We start from the raw sequence: 27,500 nt of genomic DNA, 5'->3' as shown, positions 1-27,500 counted from the left end.
GAGCAGGCTCGAGGGGCCAAATGGCCGACTCCTGCTCCTAATTCTAATAGAAAATAGGTGCAGGAGTAGGCCATTCGGCCCTTCGAGCCTGCACCACCATTCAACATGATCATGGCTGATCATGCATTTCAGTCCTGCTTTCTCGCCATACCCCTTGATCCCTTTAGCCGTGAGGGCCACATCTAACTCCCTTTTGAATATATCTAACGAACTGGCCTCAACAACTTTCTGTGGAAGAGAATTCCACAGGTTCACAACTCTGAGTGAAGAAGTTGTTTCTCCTCATCTCTGTCCTAAATGGCTTACCCCTTATCCTTAGACTGTGTCCCCTGGTTCTGGACTTCCCCAACATCAGGAACATTCTTCCTGCATCTAACCTGTCCAAGATCCCCTCTCATTCTTCTAAATTCCATTGAATACAAGCCTAGTCGATCCAGTCTTTCTTCATATGTCATAGAAACATAGAAAATAGGTGCAGGAGTAGGCCATTTGGCCCTTTGAGCCTGCACCACCATTCAATTAGATCATGGCTGATCATTCACCTCAGTACCCCTTTCCTGCTTTCTCTCCATACCACTTGATCCCTTTAGCCATAAGGGCCATATCTAACTCCCTCTTGAATTTATCCAATGGACTGGCATCAACAACTCTCTGCGGCAGGGAATTCCACAGGTTAACAACTCTCTGGGTGAAGAAGTTTCTACTCATCTCAGTCCTAAATGGCTTACCCCTTATCCTAAGACTATGACCCCTGGTTCTGGACCTCCCCAACATCGGGAACATTCTTCCCACATCTAACCTGTCCAGTCCCGTCAGAATCTTAAATGTTTCTATGGGATCCCCTCTCATCCTTCTAAACTCCAGTGAATAAAGGCCCAGTTGATCCAGTCTCTCCTCATATGAAAGTCCTGCCATCCCTGGAATCAATCTGGTGAACCTTCGCTGCACTCCCTCAATAGCAAGAACGTCCTTCCTCAGATTAGGAGACCAAAACTGAACACAATATTCCAGGTGAGGTCTCACCAAGGCCCTGTACAACTGCAGTAAGACCTCCCTGCTCCTATACTCAAATCCCCTCGCTATGAAGGCCAACATACCATTTGCCTTCATCACCGCCTGCTGTACCTGCATGCCAACTTTCAATGACTGATGTACCATGACACACAGGTCTCGTTGCACCTCCCCTTTTCCTAATCTGCCGCCATTCAGATAATATTCTGCCTTCGTGTTTTTGCCCCCAAAATGGATAACCTCACATTTATCCACATTATACTGCATCTGCCATGCATTTGCCCACTCACCTAACCTGTCCAAGTCACCCTGCAGCCTCTTAGCGCCCCCCCTCACAATACCACACCGCCACCCAGTTTAGTGTCATCTGCAAACTTGGAGATATTACACTCAATTCCTTCATCCAAATCGTTAATGTATATTGTAAAGAGCTGGGGTCCCATCACTGAGCCCTGCGGCAACCTACTAGTCACTGCCTGTCATTCTGAAAAGGACCCGTTTATCCCGACTCTCTGCTTCCTGTCTGCCAACCAGTTCTCTATCCACATCAGTACATTACCCCCATTACCATGTGCTTTGACTTTGCACACCAATCTCTTGTGCGGGACCTTGTCAAAAACCTTTTGAAAGTTCAAATACACCACATCCACTGGTTCTCCCTTGTCCACTCTACTAGTTACATCCCCAAAAAATTCCAGAACATTCGTCAAGCATGATTTCCCTTTCATAAATCCATGCTGACTTGGACCGATCCTGTCACTGCTTTCCAAATGCACTGCTATTTCATCCTTAATGATTGATTCCAACATTTTCCCCACTACTGAGGTCAGGCTAACCGGTCTATAATTATCCGTTTTCTCTCTCCCTCCTTTTTTAAAAAAGTGGTGTTACATTAGCTACCCTCCAGTCCATAAGAACTGATCCAGAGTCGATAGACTGTTGGAAAATGATCACCAATGCATCCACTATTTCTAGGGCCAGTTCCTTAAGTACTCTGGGATGCTGACTATCAGGCCTCGGGGATTTATCAGTCTTCAATCCCATCAATTTCCCCAACACAATTTCCCGCCTAATAAGGATATCCCTCAGTTCCTCCTTCTCACTCGACCCACTGTCCCCTAGTATTTCCGGAAGGTTATTTGTGTCTTCCTTTGTGAAGACAGAACCAAAGTATTTGTTCAATTGGTCTGCCATTTCTTTGTTCCCCATTGTCAGTCCTGTCATCCCGGGAATCAGTCTGGTGAACCTTCACTGCACTCACTCAATAGCAAGAATGTCCTTCCTCAGATTAGGAGACCAAAACTGCACACAATATTCCAGGTGAGGCCTCACTAAGGCCCTGTACAACTGCAGTAAGACCTCCCTGCACCTATACTCAAATCCTCCCGCTATGAAGACCAACATACCATTTGCCTTCTTCACTGCCTGCTGTATGCCAACTTTCAATGGCTGATGTAGCATGACACCCAGGTCTCGTTGCACCTCCCCTTTTACTAATCTGTCACCATTCAGATAATATTCTGCCTTCCTGCTTTTACCAAAGTGGATAACCTCACATTTATCCACATTATACCACATCTGCCATGTATTTGCCCACTCACCTAACCTGTCCAAGTCACCCTGCAGTCTCTTAGCATCCTCCTCACAGCTCACACCGCCACCCAGCTTAGTGTCATCTGCAAACTTGGAGATATTACATTCAATTCCTTCATCTAAATCATTAATGTATATTGTAAATAGCTGGGGTCCCAGCACTGAGCCCTGCAGCACTCCACTAGTCACTGCCTGCCATTCTGAAAAGGAGCCGTTTATTCATACTCTCTGCTTCCTGTCTGCCAACCAGTTCTCTATCCACATCAATACATTACCCCTAATACCATGTGTTTTAATTTTGCACACTAATCTCTTACATGGGACCTTGTCAAAAGCCCTTTGAAAGTCTAAATACACCACATCCACTGGCTCTCCCTTGTCCACTCTACTAGTTACATCCTCAAAAATTCTAGAAGATTTGTCAAGCATGATTTCCCTTTCATAAATCCATGCTAACTTGGACCGATCCTGTCACTGCTTTGCAAATGCGCTGCTATTACATCTTTAATAATTGACTCCAATATTTTCCCCACCACCGATGTCAGGCTGACCTGTCTATAATTCCTTGTTTTCTCTCTCCCTCCTTTTTTTAAAAAAGTGGGGTTACATTAGCTACCCTCCAGTCCATAGGAACTGATCCAGAGAGTTCAGCATCCCGAGAACTATCTCTAGCATAGAACGGGTGCAGCGGGTGTCTGTTGTATACAGAGTACGACCTCACTCGCTCACGGACAGAGAAGGAGATACACACACAGGACTTGTCTATCACAGCCCCACAGAATGCAAGGGGCATAGGTGTCAGCCAGCCCGAATCCGATCTCTGGCAGCCTGTGTCACAGCTACCCAGGCTGTGGATATACAAAGCACAGGTTAGACCACACCTGGAGCACTGCGAGCACTGTAGGAAGGATATATTGGTCTTGGAGGGAGTGCAGCGTAGGTTTACCAGAATTATACCAGACTCCCAAGTGTTAATTCTTAAGTTTTGTTCTAACTTAAGAGCAGGGGTAGGCCATTTGGCTCCTCGAGTTGCTCAGCCATTCAATAAGATCACAGGATATACAGCACAGAAACAGGCCATTGGGCCCAACCAGCCCATGCCGGCGTTTATGCTCCACTCGAGCCTCCTCCCGTCTTTCCTCATCTAAATCTATCAGCATGACCCTCTATTCCCTTCTCCCTCATACGCTTGTCCAGCCTCCCCTTAAATGCATCGATACTATTAGCTTCAACCACTGTGGTAGAGAGTTCATGGCTGATTTTCAACCTCAACTCCACGCCCAGCCAATCTTCAAATCCCTCGATTCTCCCAGAGTCTAAAAATCTCTCCATCGCAGCCTTGAATATATTCAACGATTCAGCATCCACAGCCCTTTGGGGTGGTGAATTCCAAAGATTCACAACCCTTTGAGTGAAGATATTCCTCCTCATCTCTGACTTAAATGGCCGACCCTTATCCTGGGACTGTGCCCCCTGGTTCTAGACACTCCAGCTCGGGGGAAACAACCTCTCAGCATTTACCCTGTCAATCCCCTTCAGAATCTTGTATGTTTCAATGAGATCACCTCTCATTCTTCTAAACTCCAGAGAGTACAGGCCCATTCTACACAATCTCTCCTCATAGGACAGTCCCTCTCGTCCCAGGAATCAATCTAGTGAACCTTCGTTGTACAGTAAGGCAAGTATATCCTTCCTCAGCCTGTTGGCCTTCCTAGTTGCTTGCTGTACCTGCATACTAACTGTGTGTGCGGCCTGTGCGAGGACAACAAAATTCTCTGCTCAATAACATTTAAAAGATATTCTGTTTTTCTATTCTTCCTACCAAACTGAATAACCTCACATTTCCCTTCATTAAACGCCATCTGCCACCTTACTGCCCACTCACTCAGTCTATCTATATCCACTTGCAGGCTCTTTATGTCCTCCTCACAGCTTATCCCACCTAGCTTTGTGTCGTCAGCAAACTTGGATATATTACACTCAGTCCCTTCATCTAGGTCATTAATGTAGATTGTAAATAGCTGAGGCCCCAGCACTGATCCTTGCGGCACCCAACTAGTTACAGCCGGTCAACCTGAAAATGATCCATTTATCCCTACTCTCTGTCCGTTTTCTGTCCGTTAACCAATCCTCTATCCATGCAAATACATTACCTCCAATCCCATGAGCCTTTGTCTTGTGTAATAACCTTTTATGTGGCATCTTAGCGAATGCCTTTTGGAAATCCAAATATACTATATCCACTGGTTCCCCTTTATCTACCCTGTCAGTTACATCCTCAAAATACTGTAATAAATTTGTCAAACACGATTTCCCTTTCATAAAACCATGTTGGCTCTGCCTAATCATGTTATGATTTTCTACGTGCCCTGTTACCACTTCCTTAACAATGGATTCCAGCATTTTCCCGACGACTGATATCAGGCCAACAGGCCTGTCGTTCTCTGTTTTCTCTTTTCCCTCCTTTCTTGAATAGCGGTATTACATTTGCTACCTTCCAATTGGCTGGGACCGTTCTAGAATCTCGGGAATTTTGAAAGATCAAAACCAATGCATCCACTATCTCTGCAGCCACCTCTTTTAGAACTCTAGGATGTAGGCCGTCAGGCCCAGGGGATTTGTCAGCTTTTAGTCCCATTAGTTTCTCAAGTACTTTTTCTCTGCTTATATTAATTACATTAAGCTCCTCACCCTCATTAGACCCTTGGTTCCCCACCATTTTAGGTATGCTTTTTGCGTGTTCTACTGCGAAGACGGATACAAAATATTTGTTTAACGTTTCTGCCATTTCCTTATTCCCCATAATAATTTCTCCTGCCTCAGCCTCTAAGGGACCAATATTTACTTTTGCTACTCTTTTCCTTTTTACATACTTGTAGAAGCTCTTGCAATCTGTTCTTATATTTCTTGCTAGTTTTCTCAGTCTATTTTTTCTCTTTTTTTTAAATCAATTTTTTGGTCGTCCTTTGCTAGTTTCTAATACTCTCCCTATCTTCAGGCTTACTGCTATTCTTCGCAACATTATAAGCTAGAGGTATTCAAAATAATAAGGGGCTAGACAGAGTAGAGAGAGAGACTGTTCCCCATTGGCAGAAGGGTCGAGAGACATAATTAAGGCAATTTGCAGAAGAACCGAAGGCGACGTGAGGAAAAACGTTTTTTTACGCAGCGAGTGGTTAAGATCTGGAATGCGCGGCCTGAAAGGATGGTGCAGGAAGACTCAAGCGTGGCTTTCCAAAAGGGAGTCAGATAAGTATCTGCTAGAAAAAAATTGCTGGGCTACGGGGAAAGGACGGAGGGGCGGCGAGGGGCTGGGGCGCAGCAGAGAGGCGGGGGACGGAGGGAGACCGGGGCTGAGGTGCAGCAAATGAGGGCACGGACCGGTGAAGAGGCGAGGGCCCAGGGGCAGCACGGGCCCAGCCCACACTGCGATATGTGGGCGCACTCGGTCCGTGCAGCAGAGCTGGTCTCCAGTCGTCTTGGTTAACCCTTGCCACTGGACCAAGACCTCGCTCTGTCAAGCCCCGTGTGGTGGCTGGTGTGCAACAGTCACCCCACGTTAAAAAAAATCCACGCGCAGGCATCCACCCGCTTCATTGGAGTTCAGGACTGGAACATCGTGTCCTTCATTGAAACATCTGTGACCTCGTGTGGAAGCAAGTCATCCTCGTTCCAGGGACCGCCTATGATGATTTGTATCTGAGGGGAAGTGGGGGGTGGGGGAGTCGATGTGTATCTGGGAGGGGTTGATGCACATGGGGGGGGAGATAGAGATTTTTTTATATATGGATGTGCTGTGTATGTGGGGGGCAATGTGTATATATATATGTATATGTGGAGTGATGTGTGTGCATATATACGTATATTGGGTGTGTGTGTGTGTGTGTGTGTGTATGTATATGGGGTGATATATATATAGTGTGTGCGACCCCTATATATACACATGTATATGGGGGGGCACACTGGTGGGTATATATATGTATATGGGGGGGGGGGTGATGTGTGTGTGTGTATATATATATATATATATATATGGGGGGATGTATGTGTGTGTATATTATATATATATATACACACACATGTATATGGTGATGTATACATGTGTATGTATATGGGAGGTGATGTGTGTGTGATATATAGGGGTGATGTATTTATGTAAGCATATGTGGTGCAATGATATATAGGGGGCAAGGTATACATGTGTTATATATATGGGGGTAATGTATACATTTATATATATATACACATATACACACATGGGGGCAATGTATACATGTGTATATATGTATATGGGGGTGATGTATATATACATATGTGTATATGGGGCAGTGATGTTTTACATGCGTATATGGGGGTGATATACATATATATATTATACACACACGCATGTATATGGGGGATGATGTATGTATATGGGGGTGATGTGTATATATATTTGATGTATATGAGGGCAAGATATATATATATATATGGGAGATGTATATACACAGAGGGGGGTGAAATATATATGAGCGCGCGCGTGTGTGTGTGTGTGTGTGTGTGTGTGTGTGTGTATATATATATATCTATATTGGGGGGGGGGGTTTGATGTGTGCATATCTATATATATATATAAATATATATATCTATATAGGGGGTGATGTGTGTGTATATATATATGGGGGGGTTTGATGTGTGTATATATATATCTATATAGGGGAGTGTGTGTGTGTGTGTGTGTGTGTGTGTGTGTGTGTGTGTGTATATATATATATATCTATATTGGGGGGGGGGGGGTTTGATGTGTGCATATGTATATATATATATATATAAATATATATATCTATATAGAGGGTGATGTGTGTGTGTATATATATATATGGGGGGGTTTGATGTGTGTATATATATATATATATATCTATATAGGTGTGTGTGTGTGTGTGTGTGTGTGTGTGTGTGTGTGTGTGTGTGTGTGTGTGTATATATATATATATCTATAATGGGGGGGGGGGGGTGATGTGTATATATACATATCTATATAGGGGGGTGATGTGTGTGTGTATATATATATTTATCTATATTGGAGGGGGGGTTGATGTATTTATATATATCTATATGGGGGGGGTGATGTATGTGTGTGTGTGTGTATATATTATATATATGGGGGGTGATGTATGTGTATGTGTGTATATATTATATATATATATGGGGGGGGGTGATGTATGTGTATGTGTGTATATATTATATATATATGGGGGGGGTGATGTATGTGTATGTGTGTATATATATGTATATGGGGGGGGTTGATGTATATATCTATATGCGGGGCTGATGTATGTGTGTATATATTATATATATATTGGGGGAGTTGATCTATATGGGGGGGGGTGATGTATGTGTATGTGTGTGTATATATATGTATATGGGGGGGGGGTTTGATGTATATATCTATATGCGGGGCTGATGTGTGTATATATTATATATATATTGGGGGAGTTGATCTATATGGGGGGGGCGATGTATGTGTATGTGTGTATATATATGTATATGGGGGGGGGAGGGTTGATGTATATATCTATATGCGGGACTGATGTGTGTGTGTATATATTATATATATATTGGGGGAGTTGATCTATATGGGGGGGGTGATGTATGTGTATATGTGTGTATATATATGTATATGGGGGGGGGAGGGTTGAAGTATATATCTATATGCGGGACTGATGTATGTGTGTATATATTATATATATATTGGGGGAGTTGATCTATATGGGGGGGGGGGGGTGATGTGTGTGTGTGTGTGTGTGTGTGTGTGTATGTATGTATGTATGTATGGGGGGGGGGGGGGTTGATATATATATCTATATGCGGGGCTGATTTGGGGGGGGCGGGGCGGGGCGGGGCAGTGCAGTACAGTGCCCCCTCCCCCCGGGCCCCAGGCCTGGGACTCACCTTCACTTTGATCAGCATGCTGTCGCTCTGTCTCTGCGGCTCCTCTGGCAGCTCCCGGCCGTCAGCCCCGGTTCATGTTAACATCCGGGGTCGCGCCGCCGCGGCCGCAGCCAATCGCCGCGCAGCTTGGGCCCTGCTCTGACCCCCCGGTCCGGCCAATCAGAATACGCCCCACCCCCTCGTGAATCTGTGTTTTTTTTAAAAAATAAACAGAAAACAGTGAAGATCCGTCATTCGTCCCCCTTTCCCTCAAAATAAAAAGGTTCCACTTTTAAATAATATGTTTTTTTCTTTTGTCAGCCAGTTCCATTTTTGGTCACCGCCGACGGTTGGGGGGGCAGGTCTAGGCTGCGCGCAGTGCCTTGCGGGAGTTGTAGTCCCGGCTGCCGTCGGGGTGGCTGCGGGGCGGCAGCGGGCGAACTACAACTCCCGGTGGGCGCCGCGGCAAGAAGAACGCCCCCACCCCCCCCCCCCTGGGGGAGGTCGGAGAGAGGTGGTTTGAAGCCGGCCCGGCCGACGCATGCGCAGTGCGCCTTTTGCCCCACCCCGCGCCCATTTTGTGCAGGAACGGCCGGAGCGCGCGCGGGACCCGCCGCACGCGAGAGACCAGCCCACGTGACTGCCCGACGGTCGGGGCGCGAGGCAGCAGAAGCACGCGGCGGCGGGTCACGTGGCGGCACTCCCGCCAGCCCCTTTGGCCCCGCCCCCCCGAAGCCAAAAGAAGCACAAGAGGAGGAGCCAGCAATCACCCCCACCAAAAGGGGCAGAGGTTGAGGGAGAAAGATGCCCCGAATAGACAACGACGTGAAGCTCGACTTCAAGGACGTCTTGCTGCGGCCCAAACGCAGCACGCTGAAAAGCCGCAGCGAGGTATATTTTGCCCCCCCCCCCCAAAAATGGACGGGGGGGCGGGGCAGCGACGATGCAGATTACCGCTCTGTTCCACCGCCACGAGTGCCCTATCTCGGCATAAAATGGACGCTCGGACCCAGCCAGGCAGCCCCGCCACCCAGAGCTCCTCAGGTTTCCGCCACGATTCTGCCCCGTTAACGTCGGAAAGATGCGGCACAGAAACAGGCCATTTGGCCCAACCAGTCCGCACCGGCCGTTTATGCTCCACTCGAGCCTCCTCCCGCCTTTCCTCATCTAAACCTATCCGCGTAACCCTCTATTCCCTTCTCCCCCGTGCGCTTGTCCGGCCTCCCCTGAGATGCATCGATACTATTCGCCTCAACCCCTCCCTGTGGCAGCGAGTTCCACATTCTCACCACACTCCGGGTAAAGAGGTTTCTTCTGAATTCCCCATTGGATTTCTTGGTGACCATCTTATATTGATGGCCTCTAGTTATGCTCTTCCCCACAAGTGGAAACATTCTGTATCCACTCTTATCAAAACTTTTCATTATTTTAATGACCTCTATTAAGTCACCCCCTCAGCCTTTTTTCAAAAGTAAAGAGACCCATCCTGTTCGTCCTTTTCTGATAGGTATACCCTCGCATTTCTGGGATCATCCTTGTAAATCTTCCCTGCACCCTCTCCAGTGCCTCTATACCCTTTTTACACTATGGCGACCAGAACTGTACGCAGTGCTCCCAAGTGTGGTCTAACCAAGGTTCGATACAGGTTTAGCATAACTCCCCTATTTTTCAATTCTATACCTCTAGAAATAAACCCTACTGCTTGGTTTGCTAACCTGCCTTAGCAATTTGTGTATTTATTCTACCTTTGTTCCTCTACACCACCTAGACTCGCACCCTCCAAGTAATAAGTGACCTCCCTATTCTGCCTACCAAAATGTAATACCTCACATTTATTTGCTGGGAGCTGTTGAGTTGGGAGTCGCTTAGCCAGTCATGTGATGTTCACAAGACTCAATAAAACCCCAGCCAATTGGGTTCGGGGGAGCCACGATGAGGCATGCGGTCGTGAGCCTGGTGGATGAACTGGTAATGTGTAGTGTGATTGTTAAACCCTTTGCTAATAAACCCACTAGTTCTTAAGAGCAACGTGTCGCTATGAATTCTTAAGCAAAGAACCCACGAAGCAAATACATTACAGTCATGGAGGAGCAGACAGACGAACCCACTGTGTATTCACAACAGTGCCAATGTGAAGGTTTTACTGATTTCAAATCGGCAAATGTTTTGATTGTTTTGTCGATTAACCAGAGTTGTGTTCTCTTGTCCTCAGGTGGAGCTGATGCGATCCTTCACGTTCCGGAACTCCAAGCAGTCGTACACCGGCATTCCCATCATCGCTGCCAACATGGACACGGTGGGAACGTTTGAAATGGCAAAAGCGCTCAGCAAGGTGGGTGTGTGTACATCTGCGTCCCATTCCCCCTCCACCTACTGGGGTTCTGCTCACAAGCATCTTGCAGAATCCTAGAATGATACAGCACAGGAGAAGGACATTCTGGCCATCGACCCTGTGCCGACTCTTTGAAAGAGCTGTCCAATTAATCCCAGTCCCCTTCCGTTTCCCCAAAGCCCCACGCATTTTTTAAGAACATAAGAAAAGGAGTAAAGGGTTATAGGGAGCAGGCAGGGAAGTGGAACTGAGTCCATGATCTTATTGAATGGCGGAGCAGGTTCGAGGGGCCAAATGGCCTAATCCTGCTCCTATTTCTTATGTTCTTATGTAGGAGCAGGAGTAGGCCATTTGGCCCCTTGAGCCTGCTCTGCCATTCAATCAGATCATGGCTGATCTGATCATGGACTCAGCTCCACTTCCCTGCCCACTCCCCATAACCCTTGACTCCTTATCGCTCAAAAATCTATCTCCACCTTAAATATATTCAATGACCCAACCTCCACAGCTCTCTGGGGCAGAGAATTCCAAAGATTCACCAGAGAAGAAATTGCTCCTCATAGAAACATAGAAAATAGGTGCAGGAGTAGGCCATTCGGCCCTTCGAGCCTGCACCACCATTCAAGAAGATCATGGCTGATCATTCACCTCAGTACCCCTTTCCTGCTTTCTCTCCATACCCCTTGATCCCTTTAGCCGTAAGGGCCATATCTAACTCCCCCTTGAATATATCCAATGAACTGGCATCAACAACTCTCTGTGGTAGGGAATTCCACAGGTTAACAAGTCTGAGTGAAGAAGTTTCTCCTCATCTCGATCCTAAATGGCTTACCCCTTATCCTTAGACTGTGTCCCCTGGTTCTGGGACTTCCCCAACATCGGGAACATTCTTCCCGCATCTAACCTGTCCAGTCCCGTCAGAATCTTATATGTTTCTATGAGATCCCCTCTCATCCTTCTAAACTCCGTTTTAAATGAGCGGCCCCTTATTCTGAAACTATGCCCCCCTAGTTCTAGATTCCCCCACGAGGGGAAACATCCTCTCTGCATCCACCCTGTCAAGCCCACTCAGCATCTTACACGTTTCAATTTTCCCTTCAAGTATTTATCCAATTCTCTTTTGAACGTTCCCATGACTGCTTCCACTGCCCTTTCAGGCAGCGCGTTCCAAATCACAACAACTCGCAAAAGAAAATTCTCATGTCGCCTCTACTTCTTTTGCCAGTCACCTTAAATCTGTGTCCTACCTAACAGTTTCTCCTTACACTATTAAAACCATTCATGATTTTGAACCTGACCCGATTGTGTGTTTTTCACGTGAGAGCCAAGGATGAGAGGGTTGTCCTTGGAGCAGAGATTGTGTAGGATGGGCCTATACTCTCTGGAGTTTAGAAGAACGAGAGGTGATCTCATTTGAAAGGCATAAAATTCTCAGAGGGCTTGACGGGGGTAGATACTGAGATGCTGTTTCCCCCCTGGGCTGGGGAGTCTAGAACCAGGGGTCACACAGTCTCAGGATAAGGGGTCGGCCATTTAGGACCGAGATGAGGAGAAACTTCTTCACTCAGAGGGTGGTGAATCTTTGAAATTCTCTGCCCCAGAGGGCTGTGGAGGCTCAGCCTTTGAGTGTATTCAAGACGGAGATTTTTGGATACGAAGGGAATCAAAGGATATTGTGATAGGGTGAGAAAGTGGAGTTGAGGTAGAAGATCAGCCACGATCTCATTGAATGAATCGAGGAACCGAATGGCCTATTCCTGCTCCTATTTCTTATGCTTCTTTTCGTGAGTGCCGCTGGGCTACTTGACTGTAGAGAATTTCAAAGATTCACCCCCCTCTGAGTGAAGAAGTTTCTCCTCATCTCAGTCCTAAATGGCCGACCCCTTATCCTGAGACTGTGCCCCCTAGTTCTAGACTCCCCAGCCCCGGGAGGAAACAGCATCTCAGTATCTACCCCGTCAAGCCCTCTGAGAATTTTATGCCTTTCAGATGACAGCAGACGTCATTTGATAGTGATCAGGAGAGGGAACCCTCTCTGTTTATTATTTTCCCTCTCGTCCCCAAATCATTGGGGCTCAGTACCAACTGTAATTTTCTCCAACTGAATATCGGGAAGACAGAAGCCATTATTTTCGGTCCTCGCCACAAACTCCGTTCCCTGGCCACTGACTCCATCCCTCGCCCCAACTCCTGAGGCTGAACCAGACTGTTTGCAACCTTGGTGTCACATATCCACAGCATAACTAAGACCACCTATGTCCACCTCCGTAACATCGCCCATCTCTGTCCCTGCCTCAGCTCATCTGCTGCTGAAGCCCTCACCCATGCCTTTGTTACCTCTCGACTATTCCAACCCACTCCTGGCTGGCCTCCCACGTTTTACCCTACGTAAACTAGAGGTGATCCAAAACTCGGCTGTCCGTGTCCTAACTCGCACCAAGTCCCGCTCACCCATCACCCCCTGTGCTCACTGCCCCGTGTCCTAACTCGCACCGAGTCCCGCTCACCTATCACCCCCTGTGCTCACTGCCCCGTGTCCTAACTCGCACCGAGTCCCGCTCACCCATCACCCCCTGTGCTCACTGCCCCCGTGTCCTAACTCGCACCCAGTCCCGCTCACCCATCACCCACTGTGCTCACTGCCTCGTGTCCTAACTTGCACCAAGTCCCGCTCACCCATCACCCCCTGTGCTCACTGCCCCGTGTCCTAACTCGCACCAAGTCCCGCTCACCCATCACCCCCTGTGCTCACTGCCCCATGTCCTAACTCGCACCGAGTCCCGCTCACCCATCACCCCCTGTGCTCGCTGACCTACATTGGCTCCCGGTTAAGCAATGCCTCGATTTCACAATTCTCATCCTTGTTTACAAATCCCTCCATGGCCCTCGCCCCCTCCCTATCTCTGTAATCTCCTCCAGCCCCACAACCCCTCGAGATGTCTGCACTCCTCTAATTCTGCCTTCTTGAGCATACCTGATTATAATCACTCCACCATCGGTGGCCGTGCCTTCTGTTGCCTGGGCCCCAAGCTCTGGAACTCCCTCCCTAAACCTCTCCGCCTCTCTGCATCTCTTTCCTCCTTCAAGACGCTCCTTAAAACCTACCTCTTCACCTGCGCAAATCTCTACTTATGCAACTCGGTGTCAAATCTTTATCTCATGATACATCTGTGAAGCGCCTTGGGAGGGTTCACTTCGTTACAGGCGCTATATAAATACAAGTTGTTGTTGTAGATGAAGACTACTGCAAATTAGAAGAATCATTCCAAAATATTCCACATTAAAAAGTAACGGAAACCTTTCTTGTACAAATAGGAAAAGACACATAGAAACATAGAAAATAGGTGCAGGAGTAGGCCATTCGGCCCTTCGAGCCTGCACCACCATTCAATGAGTTCATGGATGAACATGCAACTTCAGTACCCCATTCCTGCTTTCTCGCCATACCCCTTGATCCCCCCAGTAGTAAGGACTACATCTAACTCCTTTTTGAATATATTTCGTGAATTGGCCTCAACAACTTTCTGTGGTAGATAATTCCACAGGTTCACCACTCTCTGGGTGAAGAAGTTTCTCCTCATCTCGGTCCTAAATGGCTTACCCCTTATCCATAGACTGTGACCCCCTGGTTCTGGACTTCCCCAACATCGGGAACGTTCTTCCTGCATCTAACCTGTCTAAACCCGTCAGAATTTTAAACGTTTCTATGAGATCCCCTCTCATTCTTCTGAACTCCAGTGAATACAAGCCCAGTTGATCCAGTCTTTCTTGATATGTCAGTCCCGCCATCCCGGGAATCAGTCTGGTGAACCTTCGCTGCACTCCCTCAATAGCAAGAATGTCCTTCCTCAAGTTAGGAGACCAAAACTGAACACAAATGGCTGATCATTCCCTCAGTACCCCATTCCTGCTTTCTCTCCATAACCCTTGATCCCTTTAGCCGCAAGGGTCATATCTAACTCCCTTTTAAATATAACTATCGACACAGAAGATGACTGCCTATGCTGCAAGCAACATAAACTCCAGTCTCCATTGTAAACCATCTTCTGAAACCCCTCCTCCCCTGCCTCCTCCTCCTCATCATCATCATAGGCAGTCCCTCGGAATCGAGGAAGACTTGCTTCCACTCTAAAAATGAGTCCTTAGGTGACTGAACAGCCCAATACAGGAACCACAGTCCCTGTCACAGGTGGGACAGACAGTGGTTGAGGGAAAGGGAGGGTGGGACTGGTTTGCCGCACGCTCCTTCCGCTGCCTGCGCTTGCTTTCTGCACGCTCTCGGCGACGAGACTCGAGGTGCTCAGCGCCCTCCCAGATACACTTCCTCCACTTAGGGGCGGGACTGGTCTTTGGGCCCAGGGACTCCCAGGTGTCGGTGGGGATGTTGCACTTTATCAGGGAGGCTTTGAGGGTGGTCCCTTGTAACGTTTCCTCTGCCCACCTGGGGCTCGCTTGCGGTGAAGGAGTTCCGAGTAGAGCGCTTGCTTTGGGAGTCTCGTGTCGGGAGCATGCGGACAATGTGGCCCTGCCCAGCGGAGCTGGTCAAGCGTGGTTAGTGCTTCGATGCTGGGGATGTTGGCTTGGTCGAGGGCGAGGAGCTCAAGGACTGCTTTGTCAATAAGATTGAGACCATCCATTCAGCGATCTCTGCCACTTCCCTTTCTTCCCTTCGCCCACCAGTCCTCGATTCAATGCCTCGATTTAAAAATTCTCATTCTTATTTTCAAATCCCTCCATTCCTTATCTCGCTGATGACTGCATGGTGTTCAGTGCCATTTGCAACTCCTCCGATAATGGAGCAGTCCATGCCCACATGCAGCAAGACCTGGACAACGTTCAGGCTTGGGCTGATAAGTGGTAAGTAACATTCGCACCACACAAGTGTCAGGCAACGACCATCTCCAACTAGCGAGAGTCTAACCACCGCCCCTTGACATTCAACGGCATTCCCATCACCGAATCCCCCACCATCAACATCCTGGGGGTCACCATTGACCAGAAACTTAACTGGACCAGCCACATAAATATTGTGGCAACAAGAGCAGGTCAGAGGCTGGGTATTCTGCGGCGAGTGTCTCACCTCCTGACTCCCCAAAGCCTTTCCACCATCTACAAGGCACAAGTCAGGAGTGTGATGGAACACTCCCCACTTGCCTGGATGAGTTGCAGCTCCAACAACACTCGAGAAGCTCGACACCATCCAGGACAAAGCAACCCCGCTCGATCGACACGCTCCCCACCACCTTCAACACTCACTCCCTCCACCACCGGCGCACCGTGGCTGCAGTGTGCACCGTCTACAAGATGCACCGCGGCAACTCGCCAAGGCTTCTTCGGCAGCACCTCCCAAACCCGCGACCTCTGCCCCCTAGAAGGACAAGGGCAGCAGGCGCATGGGAACACCACCACCTCCACGTTCCCCTCCCAGTCACACACCATCCCGACTTGGGAATATATCGGCCGTTCCTTCATCGTCGCTGGGTCACAATCCTGGAACTCCCTCCCTAACAGCACTGTGGGAGCACCTTCACCACACGGACTGCAACGGTTCAAGAAGGCGGCTCACCACCACCTTCTCCAGGGGCAGTTAGGGATGGCCAATAAATGCCGGGGGGGGGGGGGGCCTGGCCAGCGACGCCCACATCCCAGGAACAAATTTAAAAAAAAAAATTTAAAAAAAATCTCAGTAACCTCCTCCAGCCCGACAACCCTCCGAGATCTCTACGCTTTTGCCCTCTTGAACATCCCCGACTTTAATCGCTCCAACATTGTTGGCCGTACCTTCTGTTGCCTCGGCCCCAAGCTCTGGAACTCCCTGCCTAAACCTCTCCGCCTCTCTACCTTTAAGATGCTCCTTAAAACCTACCTCTTTGACCAAGCTTTTGATTACCTATCCTAATATCTCCTTGTGTAGCTCGGTGTCAAATTTGGTTTGAGTCTCTGAACTGCCTCCAAAGCAAGTATTTAAGGAGGGATATACTTGTGTTGGAGGCAGTTTAGAGAAGGTTCACTCGGTTGATTCCGGAGATGAGGGGGTTGACTTATGAGGAAAGGTTGAGCAGGTTGGGCCTCTACTCATTGGAATTCAGAAGAATGAGAGGTGATCTTATCGAAACGTATAAGATTATGAGGGGGCTCGACAGGGTGGATGCAGAGAGGATGTTTCCACTGATGGGGGAGACTAGAACTAGGGGGCATGGTCTTAGAATAAGGGGCCGCCCATTTAAAACTGAGATGAGGAGGAATTTCTTCTCTCCGAGGGTTGTAAATCTGTGGAATTCTCTGCCCCAGAGAGCTGTGGAGGCTGGGTCATTGAATATATTTAAGTCGGAGATAGACAGTTTCTTAAACGATAAGGGAATAAGGGGAGCGGGCGGGGAAGTGGAGCTGAGTCCATGATCGGATCAGCCATGATCGTATTAAATGGCGGAACAGGCTCGAGGGGCCGAATGGCCGCCTCCTGCTCCTATTTCTTATGTGCTTACGCTCCTGTGAAGCACCTTGGGACGTTTTGCCACGTTCAAGGCGCGGTTTAAGTGCGAGTTGTCGCCTCGGAACTTTAAAGTGCGTTGCGACTGACCCCTTGCTGTTTGTTTCCTCGCTCAGTTCTCGCTGTTCACCGCGATCCACAAGCACTACACAGTGGAGCAGTGGAAGCAGTTTGCCGTCAGTAACCCCGAGTGTCTGCAGGTGAGTGGGGAGGGGGCGGGGGGGGGGGGGGGGGAGGAGAGTCGTTGGGGGGGTGGGGCGGGGGACTTCCTGGTTCCGAACCAGGCAGGCGGAGAGCGCGTGCGTGCGCGCGCGGAAGAGCAGAGGTCGACTCGGGAGTGTGAGCGTAGGAGGGAATGGGACGGGGTGTAACGTGAAAAGTGGGTCAGCATTGCGGGAGGGAGGGGGGGGGTGAGGGTGAGGTGAAGAGAGATCGTGCGGGCGATACGTCAAAAGAAAGACTTTGGGCTAGAAATTCACCTCCGCCCGAAACGGGGCGGCCTATCGGGCTGTGGCGGCCTATCCATCGAAATTCAGCTCTTCGGGAGGTTTGCTTTTCCATCGTGGGGCCGGGGCGATTTGGCCGTCGCTAGCAGAGCGGAAGTGGGGGAGGGGAGGCGTGCCCGCCGCTGTCACACATCAGCGCCGCGCTGATGACGTCATAGCGCTGGCGCGCCACAATGTCCCGCCCCTTCAGTTAAAGGGGAGGGCCGCTGAGAATGCTACATGCGTTTTAGTTCGGGCCACTGGGCCACCGGCGGAGGGTTTTGGCCGTGCCAGCGGCCTTGCCCACCCCCCCACAAGAGGGGAGCGCCAGGCTGCCTGTTGGCGGCCCAGCCTCACCCGGGGCCATCATTGTCGGCCGGCCAAAAAAAAAAAAGCATGTCGCCGGTGGCGACGCCACCTCCCCTTTAAGGGAGGCCCGAGCCGCCACCTTCACAGCGAGTGCACCGACAGCAAAAAGCTTCCCGGACACTGCTGCATCCCTGAGGGAAGGGCCATTTACAAAATGGCGGCCCCCTCCACGGGGAGTCGGTGGCCATTCCGCGCCGTCCCGTGGCCGCCGCGGTCCGAGGCCTTGTCGGGAGGGGCCATTTCGGGCCCCCTTAGCATTTCCGGGGGGGGGTTACGTTGGCAGGACGTCCCACAGCACGTCCCAGCTTTTACCGTTTAGTCGCCGTGTGGGCGAACACATTTCAGCGCTCAGCAAGATCCCGCAGGCAATGAGCGGATCCGGTTCAGCTGAGTTTGTGGGTGTTTCCCCGAGGCGGGAACGCCGGCCCCCGCTCGCCTTCCTGCGCCGGCCGTGGGATCGTCAACATCCGAACCGGGAGAGCAGGCGTGGGGCCACGGTTTCGCGTCTCATCCGAAGGACAGCACCTCCGACATCGCAGCGGAGGCTCCCTCAGAGTGTCTGCCCTCGATTACGGGCTCGAGTCCAGGAGTGGGGCTCGTACCCACGACCTTCTGACTCGGGGAGGAATGGTGGGGGGGGGGGGGGGAAGAGAGAGGGAGACGGACTGAGCCAACGTGACACTCGGGTAGGAAGAATAAAAAAGCAAATTCTTACTGAAATGGAGAGAGTCTACAGAATGCTGCAGTACAGAGGGACCTGGGGGTCCTCGTACACGAAACACACAAAGTTAGTATGCAGGTACAGCAAGTGATCAGGAAGGCCAATGGAATGTTGGCCTTTATTGCAAAGGGGGATAGAGTATAAAAGCAGAGAAGTCCTGCTACAACTGTACAGGGTATTGGTGAGGCCACACCTGGAGTACTGCGTGCAGTTTTGGTCTCCCTATCTAAGGAAGGATATACTTGCATTGGAGGCTGTTCAGAGAAGGTTCACTCGGTTGATTCCAGATTTGAAGAGGTTGTCTTGTGAAGAAAGGTTGAGCAGGTTGGGCCTATACTCATTGGAGTTTAGAAGAATGAGAGGTGATCTTATCGAAACTTATAAGATTCTGAGGCGGCTTGAGAGGGTGGATGCAGAGAGGATGTTTCCCCTCGTGGGGGAACCTAAAACTAGGGGGCATAGTTTCAGAATAAGGGGTCGCTATTGAACATAGCAGCATAGAAATTTACAGTGCAGAAGGAGGCCATTTCGGCCCATTGTGTCCGCGCCGGCCGACAAAGAGCCGCACGGCCCTCGGTCAGCAGCCCTGAAGGATGAACAATGACGGAAAGGTAAAGAGCACCCAGCCCAACCAGTCCGCCTCACCACAACTGCGACACCCCTTATACTGAAACATTCTACACTCCACCCCAACCGGAGCCGTGTGAGATGGAAATGAGGAGGAATTTCTTCTCTCAGAGGGTTGTAAATCTGTGGAATTCTCTGCCCCAGAGAGCTGTGGAGGCTGGGTCATTGAATATATTTAAGGCGGAGATAGACAGATTTTTAACCAATAAGGGAATTAAGGGTTACGGGGAGCGGGCGGGTAAGTGGAGCTGAGTCCACGGCCAGATCAGCCATGATCTTGTTGAACATAAGAACATAAGAATTAGGAACAGGAGTAGGCCATCTAGCCCCTCGAGCCTGCTCCGCCATTCAACGAGATCATGGCTGATCTGGCCGTGGACTCAGCTCCACTTACCCGCCCGCTCCCCGTAACCCTTAATTCCCTTATTGGTTAAAAATCTATCTATCTGTGACTTGAATACATTCAATGAGCGAGCCTCAACTGCTTCCTTGGGCAGAGAATTCCACAGATTCACAACCCTCTGGGAGAAGAAATTCCTTCTCAACTCGGTTTTAAATTGGCTCCCCCTGTATTTTGAGGCCGTGCCCCCTAGTTCTAGTCTCCCCGACCAGTGGAAACAACCTCTCTGCCTCGATCTTGTCTATCCCTTTCATTATTTTAAATGTTTCTATAAGATCACCCCTCATCCTTCTGAACTCCCAACGAGTAAAGACCCAGTCTGCTCAATCTATCATCATAAGGTAACCCCCTCATCTCCGGAATCAGCCGAGTGAATCGTCTCTGTACCCCCTCCAAAGCCAGTATATCCTTCCTTAAGTAAGGTGACCAACACTGCATGCAGTACTCCAGGTGCGGCCTCACCAATACCCTGTACAGTTGCAGCAGGACCTCCCTGCTTTTGTACTCCATCCCTCTCGCGATGAAGGCCAACATCCCATTCGCCTTCCCGATTACCTGCTGCACCTGAATGGCGGAGCGGGCTGGAGGGGCTGACTGGCCGACTCCTGCTCCAATTTCTCATGTTCTTATGTCCCCGCAGAGCGTGGCAGCGAGTTCCGGCACTGGGCCCAACGACTTTAAGAATCTGACGGCGATCCTGGAGCTGCTGCCGGAGGTTCGTTACATCTGCCTGGACGTCGCCAACGGTTACTCGGAGCACTTTGTGGAGTTTTTAAAAGACGTGAGGAGCAAGTTCCCAGACCACACCATCATGGTAAGCGAGGAGCGCAGATTCCGGGCTCCGTAACCAGTGCGTCAACCTGGGGTTCGATGAGGGGAGACGGGATTTCGGCAAGAAATAACAGTCTTGCAGTTCCACCACGCCTTTTCCCACCTCCGGACCAATCAAGCACCCTTTGTTGAAGTGCAGTCACTGCCGCGACGACGCTTCGTTACAACAGCGGCAGCCAATTTAAGCACAGCAAGATCCCACAAACAGCAATGCGATCAAAAGAAAGATGCGCATTCACATAGCGCCTTTCACAACCACCGGATGTCTCAAAGCGCTTCACACCCAGTGAAGTACTTTTGGGAGTGTAGTCACTGCTGTAATGTGGGAAACGCCAATTTGCGCACAGCAAGCTCCCACACACAGCAATGTGATAATGACCCAGATAATCTGTTCAGCGGGAGAATGCTTTTCTGAGGTAGGGGCTAAGGCTCATTATTGAGGACAGTGTAGAGGGAGCTTTACTCTGTATCTAACCCCGTGCTGTACCGGCCCTGGGAGTGTTTGATGGGACAGTGTAGAGGGAGCTTTACTCTGTATCTAACCCCGTGCTGTACCTGCCCTGGGAGTGTTTGATGGGACAGTGTAGAGGGAGCTTTACTCTGTATCTAACCCCGTGCTGTACCTGCCCTGGGAGTGTTTGATGGGACAGTGTAGAGGGAGCTTTACTCTGTATCTAACCCCGTGCTGTACCTGCCCTGGGAGTGTTTGATGGGACAGTGTAGAAGGAGCTTTACTCTGTATCTAACCCCGTGCTGTACCTGCCCTGGGAGTGTTTGATGGGACAGTGTAGAGGGAGCTTTACTCTGTATCTAACCCCGTGCTGTACCTGCCTTGGGAGTGTTTGATGGGACAGTGTAGAGGGAGCTTTACTCTGTATCTAACCCGTGCTGTACCTGCCCTGGGAGTGTTTGATGGGACAGTGTAGAGGGAGCTTTACTCTGTATCTAACCCGTGCTGTACCTGCTTTGGGAGTGTTTGATGGGACAGTGTAAAGGGAGCTTTACCCTGTATTTAACCCGTGCTGTACCTGCCCTGGGAGTGTTTGATGGGACAGTGTAGAGGGAGCTTTACTCTGAATCTAACCCATGCTGTACCTGCCCTGGGAGTGTTTGATGGGACAGTGTAGAGGGAGCTTTACTCTATATCTAACCCGTGCTGTACCTGCCCTGGGAGTGTTTGATGGGACAGTGTACATAAGAACATAAGAAATAGGAGCAGGAGTAGGCCATACGGCCCCTCGAGCCTGCTCTGCCATTTAATACGATCATGGCTGATCTGATCATGGACTCAGCTCCACTTCCCCTCCCGCTCCCCATAACCCCTTATCCCCTTATCGTTTAAGAAACTGTCTATTTCTATCTTAAATATATTCAATGTCCCAGCTTCCACAGTTCTCTGTCACAGCTAATTCCACAGATTTACAACCCTCTGAGAGATGAAATTTCTCCTCATCTCTGTTTTAAATGGGTGGCCCCTTATTCTAAGATCATGCCCTCTAGTTCTAGTCTCCCTCATCAGTGGAAACATCCTCTCTGCATCCATCTTATCTTATACGTTTCGATAAGATCACCTCTCATTCTGCTGAATTCCAATGAGTAGAGGCCCAACCTACTCAACCTGCCTCATAAGTCAACCCCCTCATCCCCGGAATCAACCGAGTGAACCTTCTCTGAACTGCCTCCAAAGCAAGTATATTCTTTCGTAAATATGGAAACCAAAGCTGCACGCAGTATTCCAGGTGTGGCCTCACCAATACCCTGTATAACTGTAGCAAGACTTCCCTGCTTTTATATTCCATCCCCTTTGCAATAAAGGCCAAGATACCATTGGTCTTCCTGATCACTTGCTGTACCTGCATACTCTCCTTTTGTGTTTCATGCACAAGTACCCCCAGGTCCCGCTGTACTGCAGCACTTTGCAATCTTTCTCCATTTAAATAATAACTTGCTCTTTGATTTTTTTCTGCCAAAGTGCATGACCTCACACTTTCCAACATTATAATCCATCTGCCAAATTTTTGCCCACTCACTTAGCCTGTCTATGTCCATTTGCAGATTTTTTGTGTCCTCCTCACACATTGCTTTTCCTCCCATCTTTGTATCGTCAGCAAACTTGGCTACGTTACACTCAGTCCCTTCTTCCAAGTCGTTAATATAGATTGTAAATAGTTGGGGTCCCAGCACTGATCCCTGCGGCACCCCACTAGTTACTGGTTGCCAACCAGACAATGAACCATTTCCCGACTCTCTGTTTTCTGTTAGTTAGCCAATCCTCTATCCATGCTAATATATTACCCCAACCCCGTGAACTTTTATCTTGTGCAGTAACCTTTTATGTGGCACCTTGTCAAATGCCTTCTGGAAATCCAAATACACCACATCCACTGGTTCCCCTTTATCCACCCTGTTCGTTACATCCTCAAAGAACTCCAGCAAATTTGTCAAACATAACTTCCCCTTCATAAATCCATGCTGACTCTGCCTGACCGAATTTTGCTTTTCCAAATGTCCTGCTACTGCTTCTTTAATAATGGACCCCAACATTTTCCCAACCACAGATGTTAGCTAACTGGTCTATAGTTTCCTGCTTTTTGTCTGCCTCCTTTTTTAAATAAGGACGTTACATTTGCAGTTTTCCAATCTCCCCAGAATCCAGGGAATTTTGGTAAATTACAACCATTGCATCCACAATGCCTACCGCTACTTCTCTTAAGACCCTAGGATGTGAGCCATCAGGTCCAGGGGTTTTATCTGCCTTTAGTTCCATTATCTTACTGAGTACCACCTCCTTAGTGATTGTGTTAAGTTCCTCCCCCCCCCGTAGCTCCTTGACTGTCCACTGTTGGAATATTGTTCGTGTCCTCTACCGTAAAGACTGATACCACTGTTCATCAACCGTCCTACACTTTAATCTATTTTCCCAGTCCACTTTACCCAACTCTGCCCTCATACCTTCATAGTCTCCTTTATTTAAGCTTAGTACGCTGGTTAGAGATCCAACTTTCTCACCCTCCATCTGAATTTGAAATTCACCCATGCTATGATCACTCATTCCAAGGGATCCTTTACTAGGAGATTGTTTATTAATCCTGTCTCATTGCACAGGACCAGATCTAAGATAGCCTGCCCCCTGGTTAGTTCCGTTACATACTGCTGAAGGAACCCGTCCCTTACGCTCTCTATGAACTCCTCCTCAAGGCTACCCTGACCAATTTGATTTGTCCAATCAATATGGAGGTTAAAATCACCCATGATTATTGCTGTTCCCTTTTTACAAGCCCCCACTATTTCCTGGTTTATGCTCCAACCAACAGAGTTGCTACTGTCAGAGGGCCTATAGACTATGCCCACCAGTGACTTATTGTTCCTTATCTCCACCCAAACTGTTTCAACACCCTGAACATTTGAGCCAATATCGTTTCTTACTATTGCAGTGATTCCATCCTTTATCAATAGAGCTACCCCACCTCCTTTTCCTTTCTGTCTGTCCTTCCGGATTGTCAAGTACCCCTGAATATTTAGTTCCCAGACCTGGTCATCTTGCAACCACGTCTCTGTAATGGCTATCAGATCATACCTATTTGTCTCAATTTGTGCCGTCAACTCATCTATTTTATTACAAACGCTACGTGCATTTTGACAAAGTGCCTTTTAAGTTTGTTTTTTTTACCCTTTTTTCCTGTTTGTTTCCTCTCCTCTTCAAACTCACTTTCTTTATTTTTGCTTTCTAATTCTAGCTTTACTCCCCTCCCTACTGAGTCTATTTTCAGGTTCCCATCCCCCCCCGCCAAACTAGTTTAAACCCTCCCCAGCAGCACTAGCAAACCCCACCGTGAGGATATTGGCCCCGGCTCTGTCCGCTGGCTTGTACAGGTCCCACCTCCCCCAGATTCGGTCCGAATGCCTCAGGAAACTAAAGCCCTCCCCCCTGCACCATCTCTCCAGCCACCTATTCATCTGCTCTATCCTCCTATTTCCCCTGCTCTATCCCCTGTCCTCCTTGTAGCTGCCCTTGGAGTATTTTTTGGTGTTGATACCAGTTGTCCAGTTTCCTTTACTTAAAATCCCTCACCAGAAATACCTGCCAATAAGATGGAAACAGACATGGTAAAGGAGCCCAGATCAGAGTACATTTAAGTAGAAGCAAGGCAGTTCACCTGCAACGGAAGCGACTGTCTGTGGGCGGAGAACGTTTTGGGGTCGGAAGTCAGTCCCGCCGTTTTTTGCGTCGGTGTCGCGGCCCGAGTGCTGATTTTAGGGCCCCGGCGTGAGGTGCAGGCTCAAACAGAAAAATTCCGTTTTTAACGGCCAAAGATGAGAGCGCAGCGCTAAAACGTGGCGTTGAACCCTCACCCTCGGGCGGGAGCTGAGGAGGCCGACTGAATCTGGCAGCGGGAGTCTGCCGCTACGCTAGCTGGAAAAAAGGGGAGATAGAAAAACTCTTCAAACTTCCCCCACACACACAAACTCCCCCCACTGTTACGGCTGAAGACAAAATGAAGAACTAAATAAAGAATAAAACTTAACCTTGCCCTCTGGCCGATTCTGGCCGGGTTCCGCTGTTTAACCACCATTTATCCCAGGCTGGACGGCCGGCCTCCTGTCGGGAAGGCCGCCCGTTCAAACTAAACATCGTGACAGAGGCGCCACCAAGGGGTTGTCGCGTGCTGGATGACGTCACCACGCGGGTGGCATTAGCTCCCCCCCCCCCCACCGTTACCTCTTGGTGTCTCTGCCAAAGAGTCGGTTCAATTCCAGCCGGGGGCGCAGTCAGCGTTCACTGTCGAAGGCCACCCTTTGCCGCCCTTTAGCTGCTGTCCGCCCGCGGTGACGGAGAGGCGCTACAAACTGAGTTTCGAACCCTTTGTCTCTGTCGTCACCAACTGGGAATTAAACGGGTACACAAATATTTCAGACATGCGGTGGCAGTTATTTTCTTTTGTCGTTTTGGGCCCGGCTCCCATTCCAAACCGGCCGGTGTTTTAACATTCCCCGTGGGCTTCTCCTCCCCAGGCGGGAAATGTGGTGACGGGTGAGATGGTGGAGGAACTCATCCTGGCTGGAGCCGACATCATCAAAGTTGGGATCGGACCAGGTAATTATCAATGAGCAGGAATGTCCAGGGGGTGGGTGGTGCAGCGGGAATGGGGGCTGTCCTGATGAGAAACTCTGCGGATGGGGGAGTGTGTGGCACTGTACGGGGTGGGGGGGGTGGGGGGGGAGTGTACGGGGTGGGGGGGTGGGGGGGGAGTGTGGGAATGTACGGGGTGGGGGAGCGGGGGAGTGTGTGGGACTCTACGGGGGGAGAGGGGGAGTGTGTGGGACTGTACGGGGGGGAGAGGGGAAGTGTGTGGGACTGTACGGGGGTGGGGGAGTGTGTGGGACTGTACGGGGGGAGAGGGGGAGTGTGTGGGACTGTACGGGGGGAGAGGGGGAGAGTGTGGGACTGTACGGGGGGGAGAGGGGGAGTGTGTGGGACTGTACGGGGGGAGAGGGGGAGTGTGTGGGACTGTACGGGGGGGAGAGGGAGAGTGTGGGACTGTACGGGGGGAGAGGGTGAGAGTGTGGGACTGTAGAGGGGGAGTGTGTGGGACTGTACAGGGCTGGGGGAGTGTGTGGGACTGTACGGGGGGGAGAGGGGGAGTGTGTGGGACTGTACGGGGGGAGAGGGGGAGAGTGTGGGACTGTACGGGGGGGAGAGGGGGAGTGTGTGGGACTGTACGGGGGGAGAGGGGGAGAGTGTGGGACTGTACGGGGGGGAGAGGGGGAGTGTGTGGGACTGTACGGGGGGGAGAGGGGGAGTGTGTGGGACTGTACGGGGGGAGAGGGGGAGAGTGTGGGACTGTACGGGGGGGAGAGGGGGAGTGTGTGGGACTGTACGGGGGGAGAGGGGGAGTGTGTGGGACTGTACGGGGGGAGAGGGAGAGTGTGGGACTGTAGGGGGGGAGAGGGGGAGTGTGTGGGACTGTACAGGGCTGGGGGAGTGTGTGGGACTGTACGGGGGTGGGGGGGGGGTGGAGTGTGTGGGACTGTACGGGGGGTGGGGGGGGGAGTGTGTGGAACTGTACGGGGGTGGGGGGGGAGGTGAGTGTGTGGGACTGTACGGGGGGTGGTGGGGGGGAGTGTGTGGGACTGTACGGGGGGTGGTGGGGGGGGAGTGTGTGAGACTGTACGGGGGGTGGGGGGGGGAGTGTGGTACTGTACGGGGAGGTGGGGAGTGTGGGGAACTGTACGGGGTGGGGGAGGGGCGGGGGAGTATGTGGGACTGTACGGGGGGATGGTGGGGAGTGTGTGGGACTGTACGGATGGGGCGGGGGTGTACCATGTAATGTACGTTCCTTGTGAGGATGCTCACAGGTTTGTTGAGCTGTTGAGGCGGTAGTGGCTTAGCCAGTCACGTGATGTTCACAAGGCTCAATAAAACCCCAGCCAGTTGGGTTTGGGGGATCCACAATGGGGCAGGTGGTTGTGAGCCTGGTGGATGAACTGGTAATGTGCCGTGTGATTGTTGAACCTTTGCTAATAAACCAACTAGTTCTTGATAGCAGAGAGCCCATGAAGCAAATACGTTCCACACGGGACTGTCTGGGCAGGGTGGAGAGTGAGTGGTAATTTGACTAATGATGGAAGGCGCCTGTGTGTGTCACCCACTGACTCACAGCTAGTGCACGTGCGATGTGCTGATGTTCTGAGCTCGGCCCGCCATTGAAGTGACTGACTCTCAGCCACCT

At 50.0% G+C, this 27,500-nt stretch overlaps 2 protein-coding genes across 2 annotated transcripts in view; one reads left to right on the top strand and one right to left on the bottom strand.

Moving 5' to 3' along the window:
* The window catches only part of LOC139255397 (ubiquitin-like protein NEDD8), a 20,252-nt gene extending 11,587 nt beyond the window's left edge, over window positions 1–8,665 (bottom strand). Inside the window, exon 1 of the mRNA XM_070873911.1 lies at window positions 8,536–8,665. Within this exon, the coding sequence (XP_070730012.1) occupies window positions 8,536–8,553 (18 nt within the window). The 5' untranslated portion in view covers window positions 8,554–8,665. The remainder of the gene's footprint in view (window positions 1–8,535) is intronic.
* A 403-nt stretch (window positions 8,666–9,068) lies between these two features.
* LOC139255398 (GMP reductase 2) overlaps window positions 9,069–27,500 on the top strand; it is a 77,111-nt gene continuing 58,679 nt past the window's right edge. Inside the window, exons 1-5 of the mRNA XM_070873912.1 lie at window positions 9,069–9,405; window positions 10,727–10,846; window positions 17,453–17,536; window positions 20,579–20,752; window positions 25,783–25,864. Of these exons, the coding sequence (XP_070730013.1) occupies window positions 9,319–9,405; window positions 10,727–10,846; window positions 17,453–17,536; window positions 20,579–20,752; window positions 25,783–25,864 (547 nt within the window). The 5' untranslated portion in view covers window positions 9,069–9,318. The remainder of the gene's footprint in view (window positions 9,406–10,726; window positions 10,847–17,452; window positions 17,537–20,578; window positions 20,753–25,782; window positions 25,865–27,500) is intronic.

This window comes from Pristiophorus japonicus, unplaced genomic scaffold (assembly GCF_044704955.1).
Source record: "Pristiophorus japonicus isolate sPriJap1 unplaced genomic scaffold, sPriJap1.hap1 HAP1_SCAFFOLD_599, whole genome shotgun sequence".
Classification (NCBI taxonomy): Eukaryota; Metazoa; Chordata; class Chondrichthyes; family Pristiophoridae; genus Pristiophorus; species Pristiophorus japonicus.
Note: the sequence above shows the minus strand (reverse complement) of the source record. Positions and strands in the feature narration are given on the sequence as shown.